Here is a 10,549-nt window from a genome sequence, read left to right as displayed (position 1 = left end):
GACTGACAGGAAATATGATAACCATCTTCAGATATCTAATGGGCTGTCATATAGAGGATGGAGCAAGCTTGTTTTCTCCTGCTTCGGTGGGGAGGACCTAAACAAATGACTTCAAGTTACAAGAAAGGAGATTCCGACTAAAAACCAGGAAGAATTTTCTGACAGTAAGAGCTGTTAAAGACAGGGGGGCAGTCTCCCACGGAAGGTGATGGACTCTCCATCCTTGGAGGTTTTTAAGCTGAGGTTAGGTGACCATCTGTCATGGATGCTTTAGTTGAGATTCCTGAATTGCAGGGTGTTGGACTAGATGACCATTGGGTCCCTTCCAACTCTACGACTTTATCATAAAGAAGCAAGAGATTACTATTTCACAAACTCATGGTTTATTGTTTCACGTGAACACGGCTAATTTATCTCTCTCTCTGAAAGTGATGGGAGAGTATATATATATATATGCAGTCTCTTTGTATTCCTGCATTGCAGGGGGTTGGACTAGATGACATTTGGAGTCCCCTCCCTCGTACTATGAAAAACGTAGTAGGGCGAGACTTTTTATCAGGCTGACCAGAATACCGAGCACGGCTTCTGAGTTTGCGGGGGGGGGCGGGTTGCGTAAACACCGTACATTTAAAGCACATTCCCACCCCGACCCCGTCAAGAATCCTGGGAGCTGCTGCTGCTGCAATGGGTTCAGGTGCGTCGGCCGCTCTCTGAGGGACTAAACTACAGTTCCCAGGATGCCTTGGGAGAAAGACCAGCCTCGAATGCATGGACGGCCTCGGCCATGCTGGCGCTTTACTGCAGGGGGAGCCGCGCGGCCTCCTGGGCCTGCTCCGCTCGCCTCTCTTGCCTCTTGCCGGAGGTGGCAGCTCCTCGCCGGCGAGTGGGAGGGCCCTTTCGCGGCTGCGGCGGCGGCGGCGGAGCTCCAGCCCGCCTGTCTTCGGCTGAAGGGGAAGCCGAGCGGCGCCTCGCCCCACCGGGCCCCTCCTCTTCCTGCACGCCGCCCCATTGCCGCCTGCTCCGCCACGGCGCCTGCCTTTCCCCGCAACCCGCCGCCAGCAGCAGCAGCATGCAGCTTTTCCAGTACCCCGAGGTGTACCGCGAAGAGACATCCGTGAGTAGCTCCCTGGCCCCCACCTCCCGCCCCCGGATCCCCCCAACACGGCCCCCCCAGGAGTCCCGGGCAGCTCCGGTCTTTAGGGCAGCTTCTCGGACCCGGTGGCTTCCTGCCTCCTCGCTTCCTCCTCGGCCACCGGCGCCCCGGTGTGGAAAGGCTTCCCGCATCTATCACACCCTGCGGACTTTCCCCGTCAAGCCTGATGCGGAAATAGAGGTGTTTGAAGGGATGGGTGCAGGTGTGATGCAGGGCCGTGTCCTTTGCACACCCATCCACACACCAGTCTTTCCAACCTGGCCGGTTTGGTCTCAAACCACCGGTGTCGTTTATCTCCTGCCTCTCTCCACTACTTGAGGGCGTGGGGATTGCTGGGGACGGCCGCCGTGGGTTATTTCGGCAGGTGTGGGTATGCCTGGAGAGGATCGGGGGTCACTTTTGCCACTCAACGACACAGCGTGAGCTGCAGAAGTTTAATGTTGGCACATATTTTTGTCTTGCACAATCTACGAGCCCCAAAAACAAGCACCTGTTGCTCGAGCAGGAAGACATAATTTCCTCAAATCAGATTGGCCAGTAACCAGATTGGCTTGCCTGTATCTGCCCTGTAAATAGCTTTGTGCAGCACAGTGGCTCTCCACTGAGGGTGCACAATGGGCTGGGTTAGAATAATAAAATTACAGAACTTTTGAGGCGGAAGGGATGGTTGTGCAGTTGGGGCTGGTGTATGGATAGTGCCGCTTGGGAATTCTGAAAATCAAGCCGTGTATAAATCTCTAAAAGAAACAGATGGTGTTTCCTTGCAAGCAGAAAAGAAAGGACTTAACCCACACTTCCTCTTGTCCTGCTGCCCCGCCCCCCCGCCCCCCCCTGAAAACCACACTTCAGCACTCCATCAGAGTAAATGGCAGTTCAGGTTTTTGTTCAGGTTTTCCCTTGGAAAGGAGCAGGGCAAGGGGAAAACCACTCCAATCTGTGCCTAGAAAGCGTGGGGCAATCAGGAAACTCCTCGGACACATGCTTTCTAGGCATGACACAAGCAGAAGTGTGGGCGAGCCCTGATTTAGAGCAGGTGTTGGAAGCTGTGACCCTCAAGATGAATATTTTGTTACAAGTCCTGTCATTCCTGACCATTTGCCCTGCTGGCTGGGACTGATGGGAATTGGATCTTGCAGACCAAAGATTCTCAGCCCCGGTCTAGAGAGACTACCTCTTAATTCTTTGTAGCACAAGTTCTATTAATTTGGGAGCTTGTACACCCACACCCCGCTTACCATGTTCTTGTAGTTTTCTGTTGGAAATCTTAACTGGAAGGTTGACAAACAATACCTGTTAACAGCTTTGTTGTTGTTGTTTAGTCGTGTCCGACTCTTCGTGACCCCATGGACCAGAGCACGCCAGGCACTTCTGTCCTCCAGTGCCTCCCGCAGTTTGGTCAGACTCATGTTCGTAGCCTCGAGAACACTGTCTAACCATCTCATCCTCTGTCGTCCCCTTCTTCTTGTGCCCTCAATCTTTCCCAACATCAGGGTCTTTTCCAGGGAGTCTTCTCTTCTCATGAGGTGGCCAAAGTATTGGAGCCTTAGCTTCACGATCTGTCCTTCCAGTGAGCACTCAGGGCTGATTTCCTTAAGAATGGATACATTTGATCTTCTTGCAGTCCATGGGACTCTAAAGAGTCTCCTCCAGCACCACAATTCAAAAGTATCAATTCTTCGGCGATCAGCCTTCTTTATGGTCCAGCTCTCGCTGCCATACATCACTACTGGGAAAACCATGGCTTTTACAATACGGACCTTTGTGGGCAAGGTGATGTCTCTGCTTTTTAAGATGTTGTCTAGGTTTGCCATCACCTTTCTCCCAAGGAGCAGGTGTCTTTTAATTTCATGACTACTGTCACCATCTGCAGTGATCATGGAGCCCAAGAAAGTAAAATCTCTCACTGCCTCCATTTCTTCCCCTTCTATTTGCCAGGAGGTGATGGGCCCAGTGGCCATGATCTTCGTTTTTTTGATGTTGAGCTTCAGGCCATATTTTGCGCTCTCCTTTTTCACCCTCATTAAAAGGTTCTTTAATCCCTCCTCACTTTCTGCCATCAAAGTTGTGTCATCTGCATATCTGAGGTTGTTGATATTTCTTCCAGCGATCTTAATTCCGGCTTGGGATTCATCTAGCCCAGCCTTTCGCATGATGAATTCTGCATATAAGTTAAATAAGCAGGGAGACAATATACAGCCTTGCCGTACTCCTTTCCCAATTTTGAACCAATCAGTTGTTCCATATCCAATTCTAACTGTAGCTTCTTGTCCCACATAGAGATTTCTCAGGAGACAGATGAGGTGATCAGGCACTCCCATTTCTTTAAGAACTTGCCATAGTTTGCTGTGGTCGACACAGTCAAAGGCTTTTGCATAGTCAATGAAGCAGAAGTAGATGTCTTTCTGGAACTCTCTAGCTTTCTCCATAATCCAGCGCATGTTTGCAATTTGGTCTCTGGTTCCTCTGCCCCTTCGAAATCCAGCTTGCATTTCTGGGAGTTCTCGGTCCACATACTGCTTAAGCCTGCCTTGTAGAATTTTAAGCATAACCTTGCTAGCGTGTGAAATGAGTGCAATTGTGCGGTAGTTGGAGCATTCTTTGGCACTGCCCTTCTTTGGGATTGGGATGTAGACTGATCTTCTCCAATCCTCTGGCCACTGCTGAGTTTTCCAAATTTGCTGGCATATTGAGTGTAGCTCCTTAACAGCATCATCTTTTAAAATTTTAAATAGTTCAGCTGGAATATCATCACTTCCACTGGCCTTGTTATTAGCAGTGCTTTCTAAGGCCCATTTGACTTCACTCTCCAGGATGTCTGGCTCAAGGTCAGCAACCACACTACCTGGGGTATACGAGACATCCATTTCTTTCTGGTATAGTTCCTCTGTGTATTCTTGCCGCCTCTTCTTAATGTCTTCTGCTTCTGTTAGGTCCTTTCCACTTTTGTCTTTTATTATGGAAATCTTTGTACGAAATGTTCCTTGCATATCTCCAATTTTCTTGAACAGATCTCTGGTTTTTCCCATTCTGTTGTTTTCCTCTATTTCTTTGCATTGCTCGTTTAAGAAGGCCTTCTTGTCTCTCCTTGCTATTTTTTGGAAATCTGCATTCAGTTTCCTGTATCTTTCACTATCTCCCTCGCATTTTGCTTGCCTTCTCTTCCCCGCTATTTGTAAGGCCTCGTTGGACAGCCACTTTGCTTTCTTGCATTTCCTTTTCATTGGGATGGTTTTAGTTGCTGCCTCCTGTATAATGTTACGAGCCTCCATCCACAGTTCTTCAGGCACTCTGTCCACCAAATCTAAATCCTTAAACCTGTTCCTTACTTCCACTGTGTATTCATAAGGGATTTGACTTAGATTGTATCTTACCGGCCCAGTGGTTTTTCCTACTTTCTTCAGTTTAAGCTTGAATTTTGCTATAAGAAGCTGATGATCTGAGCCACAGTCAGGTCCAGGTCTTGTTTTTGCTAACTGTATAGAGCTTCTTCATCTTTGGCTGCAGAGAATATAATCAATCTGATTTCGATGCTGCCCATCTGGTGATGTCCATGTGTAGAGTCGTCTCTTGTGTTGTTGGAAAAGCGTGTTTGTGATGACCAGCTTGTTCTCTTGGCAGAACTCTATTAGCCTTTGCCCTGCTTCGTTTTGAACTCCAAGGCCAAACTTGCCAGTTGTTCCTTTTATCTCTTGACTCCCTACTTTAGCATTCCAATCCCCTATAATGAGAAGAACATCCTTCTTTGGTGTCATTTCTATAAGGTGTTGTAAGTCTTCATAGAATTGCTCAATTTCAGTTTCTTCAGCACTAGTGGTTGGTGCATAAACTTGGATTACTGTGATGTTAAAAGGTCTGCCTTGGATTCGTATCGAGATCATTCTATCATTTTTGAGATTGCATCCCAGTACAGCTTTCGCCACTCTTTTGTTGACTATGAGGGCCACTCCATTTCTTTTACGGGTTTCTTGCCCACAGTAGTAGATATGATGGTCGTCCGAACTGAATTCGCCCATTCCCGTCCATTTTAGTTCACTGATGCCCAGGATGTCAATATTTATTCTTGCCATCTCATTTTTGACCACCTCCAACTTACCCAGGTTCATGGTTCTTACATTCCAGGTTCCTATGCAATATTTTTCTTTACAGCGTTGGACTTTCCTTTCACTTCCAGGCATATCCGCAACTGAGCGTCCTTTCGGCTTTGGCCCAGCCGCTTCATCAGCTCTGAATCTACTTGTACTTGTCCTCCGCTCTTCCTCAGTAGCATGTTGGACTCCTTCCGACCTGAGGGGCTCATATTCCAGCGTCATAACTTTTATACGCCTGTTGTCTTTGTCCATGGAGTTTTCTTGGCAGGTATACTGGAGTGGCTTGCCGGTTCCTGCTCCAGGTGGATCACGTTTGGTCAAAACTCTCCACTATGACCTGTCCATCTTGGGTGGCCCTGCACGACATAGCTCACAGCTTCTCTGAGTTATTCAAGCCCCTTCACCACGACAAGGCAGTGATCCATGAGGGGGGTTAACAGCTTTACTTTTCCATGATATGGAAAAAGCAGTGCCTTGTATGAAGGAAAACAAAAATCATAAAATAACCAAAGAATTTGACCAGCCTTTAAATTATAGATTTAATTGTACTCCCCATTTCTTAAAATCTGTGACTCTGTTCCAATTATAACATTCTCAGGCTATTAGGCTACAGAAAATAATACTTTTAATCAAATATTTCATTAGGCAGAGAAGGGTCAAGCTTGCTCTGCCCTGTGCTGGTAACAAACATTCCAAATGCCTTTTGTAAATAAAATTGCTGATATTGTTCAGAAGTCCCTCCCAGAGTTTTACGTAGTAGAATTTCACTAGCAACAAAAGAACTTCTAGCCATACTGCAGTCTTTTATAACCTGTTAGCGGAATGTTGCTCATTTCTTTAGGCTAGATATATCTTCCCTCACTGAAGTACTAGCTTTTAATATGATGGAAGTTGGGAGTCCAATCTAGAGAGCCACATGTATAGGCTTTGCATGGAGGACGTTCTCCCAAGTTCAGGTGCTGACATCCTCACCTAAAACATGAGTGGTTAACCACTTGCTCTCCAGATATTGCTCAACTCCAACTCCCATGAGGATGATGGCAGTTTTGGTCCAGCAACATTTGGAGTCCCCATCCCTGCCTAATGTCCTTTCAGACTGCTATGATACCTGAATCCTTCTAGTGCTTGCTGTTTAGTGCTATAGCACCAAACCAAGAGCACAAGCACTTTCCCTTGCAGATGCACCCAAATGTCCTGTTCCAGCAAATGTGACTCATTTCTGGAATTAGAAATCCCTGAACATGTCTACTGTGTTGAGAGCACAATAGGCAGCTAGTTAGGGAGTGAAAAGCCATACAGTACATCCAAAGAGACACCTGTGGCTTCAGTATAGTGATTGCAGAAGTCCTATCTTTGGGTTTTGTTCCAAACTGCTGTTGTGTTTTTAGAAGCCCTTAATAGTACAGTGGACCCTCGGGTTACGTTACGTTTGGGTAATGTAACTTTCGGGTTGTGAAAGTGGCACCTCTAGATGCGGACTCAGGTACGTACGGAGCCCCGGAACAAATTAAGTTCGTATCCGGAGGGTCCACTGTATTGATCTCCATTTCCCATCTTTTTCCCATGCCAAGTTATAATCAGTGGCTAAGAGTTCTCTCTTTTGTTAATAAAAACAGAAGGTCCAAAACTACATCGGCACATGAATTCTCTGGGTTGGTTATGCTTGATTAACTTCATTTGTTTGGAAGAGACTATTATTCTGCTGTCAGAGCAGCTTGCTGAAATTAGTTGCCTATTGCATCCTCTAGTTTTCAGCAGTGTATTAAGCTGTAATAACTTATTTAATGCCACTCATAAAGTGATTGTAAAGCAATCTTTTAAAAAACAAATCTCTCTCTGTATATTTTAAAATCAGGTGGACGACTATCATGGCTGTAAAATATGTGATCCGTACAGCTGGCTTGAAGATCCTGATAGTGAGCAAACAAAGGTAAGCCTTTCTTATAATTCTGGACATCTTGGGGCAAGTGCCTTTGCAGTGTAGACGTGCATAGTACTGTTCAAATGTGATACTAGTCTCAGGTAAAACATCAGGCAAAAACTAGTTTTCTGCTAATGATCATCTTACACCAGAAAGGTTTGTGTTTGTAGGAAGTCTTACTGGTCCACAGGCAATTGCTGTGATTGGAGTACAGTGGTACCTCGGGTTACAGATGCTTCAGGTTACAGACTCCGCTAACCCAGAAATAGTACCTCGGGTTAAGAACTTTGCTTCAGGATGAGAACAGATATCGCGTGGCGGCGGCGCGGCAGCAGCAGGAGGCCCCATTAGCTAAAGTGGTGCTTCATGTTAAGAACAGTTTCAGGTTAACAACGGACCTCCAGAATGAATTAAGTTCTTAACCCGAGGTACCACTGTAATGTTTTTGTTAGTTGTGCAGGGTAGAAATGTTTGAATGACACAAGTCCCTGGTTCAGGACCCCTAGTATTTACAGTGGGGTGGCTTCCCTAGACTGTATGTCTCACAGCTCATGGTCAGAGCACAAGCTTTGGATGCAGTGGTCTCGGGTTCGGTGCCTTGGAGCTCCGGCTGAAAAGATGGGATGGGACTGAAAGTCTCAGTGATGGAGCACATGCTTTGCTTGTAGAAGGCACCAGGTTCTATTCACTACATCTCCATTTAAAAATATTAGGGGAGGATCAAATGTCATTGAGAGAGCAAAGGTCCTAGGTCCAATCCCTGGTATCTCCAGGTAGAACTGGAAAAGACTTATCTGAAACCCTGGAGAGCCACTCCCAGTCAGTATAGGCAATACTGAACTAGACTCTGTGGAACAGTGGTATGACTCAATGGCCATATTCACATGTAGTGGGAGTGCTCAAGATACAGTTTGTTTCAGCCTTAATGTGCAAATGTTTCACATTGGTACATGTAGCCTGAGCTCTTGCACTTTGCTCCCCTCTGGAGGGAAACAAACCATGGAGCAATTGGTTTAGTGTTGTTTCTGAACCAGAGTTTGTAGCTTGTTTCTCTCTCTAAACAAGGCACGATCTGAAATCTACGTTTCTTTGTGCATGCTGTGGTTAAAACGAAGCATACTTTCTGACTTACTGTTACATCCTGTAACATCCATGTTACATATTGATCTGTATAAGCTATGACACTGTTACGTAGCATTGGGCTTGACGTTTCTTCTATGATCACTTGTGGGCATGGCTGAAGGGTGAGATTTTTGGCTTGGAAGATGCAGTGGCTTGAGCTAAGCAGCTGTATGCCCCCTAGAGGCTTCTGCATGCCGTGACTTTACAAACTTCTTAAAGAAAGGACCTTGCTCAGGATCCATGTCGGTTTATGGAAGGTGGGAGCTGCCTGGGTCAAATGGGTCAAATTTTGTGCATGCGCTGGAAAACAGAAAGGAAGTTTACATGAGTAAGTGACAAAGTTGGCACGTGCATGATCTTCACAAGTAAATGATATTTAAAATATACTAGGTATATTTTATATAAGTATAAGTATATAATATATAAGTACAAGCCATAGACAGGATACTTTCAAAGCAGTGCAGATGTAGTAGTTTTAATCATTTAGCAACAGTTAAGATATTTGGGTATGAGCTTGTGGACATTACCCCCCACCTTACCATTGTCACCTCTCCAGTGCAAATTCTCTTTCCCTTTCTATACAGCCTTAGCTGTGATTTAGTATTGCATCTGCACCAGCATGAACCAATACTGTTCTCATAATCTGGGTTTGAACAGCATTTGCAAACCTTTAAGGAGAAAGCTTGTTAGGATTAACCATACAAACACAATACTAAACAATGGATAATGCTGGGACAGGGGAGAAGCCTAAGTCTTCATACCCAAGCTCTTAAGAGGTTGGCCCCATTATGTCTCAACCAGGCTCAAGTATGTTTGGATTAGTTTCAAGGATAGGTAGAGTGCATTTGCGAGAGGGGCTGTTAATCACATTGAATCAAAATATTTCTGTGAACCTTGAACTCTTGGTGTGCAACGTGCTTAAACTGAACCCTGATACACTCCATTGCTTGTATTAAAAGTATCAAACATTTGGCTGTTCATCATTTTCAGTTCACAGGTTCACATGCGTTTTGTGTCTCATTATTGCAGAAAATAGTTTGAAATTTACCTTTATGACTTTATTTGAGGCCTTGAACTGGAACAGTAATACTGTTCTCTCTGGTGAGCTGTTAAAATAAATTGATTTTGTTTAATGCTATGGAGTAGTTTGCAGAAAGTACCCATTTGTTTTATCAGAGCTAATAGATTATGTCCCCTTCTGGTCCTTTTATTCTCTGTTTCTCTTTGCTAAATTTATAGCTAATTTTTTATTATTAAATTTCAATACAGTACAACCCTTCATCCGAGGATCATAGGATGGTTTACAATATAAAAACACAAAAATATGTAACATAATAGCAAACAAAACAATACCCACCTTGCCCCAGTTTAAAGACCATAGGTAGTTTAATTAGCCAAAGCCTGGGAGAAGAGGAGAATGTTTTCCGCTCACATCTAAAGATAATGTAATGAAGGTGCCAGGTGAATCTCCCTGGGGAGAGCATTCCGCAAACTAGAATCTGCTTGTATTGATGCAAACCAGCATTCACTCACTTGGGACTAAGCCTTATTACATTCAGCAGAACTTACTTCTGAGTAAATTTTCATTGGAATGGCCTTTCTATCCTGTTGGCATACATGGGATCAGCCTGCACAAAAGCTATAGCCCAGCCTTGCTATAGAGATTCTTGCAACTTTTTCACCAACAGTTATGTTGGCTCATTTATTAAGCCATCCATTTATACCATTCAAGCAGCAGTAATCTGCCTTCGCGTTAATCTTGGAACTAAAGTGCTTCACTTTACTGTTCATATATCGCTTCAGTGGTGGCTGAACTGTTTGTCTTCATGGCATCTTGGCAATTTGGTTTAAACACCAAATGAGAGAGTTTGCATTTAGATCAAAGAGACCCATAAAGCTCATCAGGACTCATACCTGTGATGACCTGCTTTTTTGACTTGTTCAGCCAGGGTGTGGTGACCAAGTGGTAAAATAGTTACCTCTTTCTGTGTTTGAATGTATGAAGTGGTTTCATCCGAAAGCTGCTTGAGAGAATCCTTTGATGACCTGCAAAGCAAGTTGGCAGACTGTAGACTTCTCTCTCAGGAAGAATCCATCTCAAAAGTCACCCTCCCCCTTTTAATGCAGGATGCTGAAATTAAAAGTCAGTAATAGGTGGACTGGACAGATTGCTATCATGTTTTGAATATTAGAAAGCCACTTTAGTTATCATGTTATTATGTGCCATTGCTGGACATAATATTATGTTTGCTGACTGGGAACAGT

The 10,549-nt window shown here is 44.8% G+C and overlaps 1 protein-coding gene across 1 annotated transcript in view; it reads left to right on the top strand.

The window, feature by feature from the left end:
* The first annotated feature begins 894 nt into the window (after nt 1-894).
* The window catches only part of PREP (prolyl endopeptidase), a 67,462-nt gene continuing 57,807 nt past the window's right edge, over nt 895-10,549 (top strand). The window contains exons 1-2 of the mRNA XM_053381559.1: nt 895-1,114; nt 7,097-7,171. Of these exons, the coding sequence (XP_053237534.1) occupies nt 1,070-1,114; nt 7,097-7,171 (120 nt within the window). The 5' untranslated portion in view covers nt 895-1,069. The remainder of the gene's footprint in view (nt 1,115-7,096; nt 7,172-10,549) is intronic.

Source organism: Podarcis raffonei, chromosome 3, assembly GCF_027172205.1.
Source record: "Podarcis raffonei isolate rPodRaf1 chromosome 3, rPodRaf1.pri, whole genome shotgun sequence".
Classification (NCBI taxonomy): Eukaryota; Metazoa; Chordata; class Lepidosauria; order Squamata; family Lacertidae; genus Podarcis; species Podarcis raffonei.
This window is presented reverse-complemented; position numbering and strand designations above follow the sequence as displayed.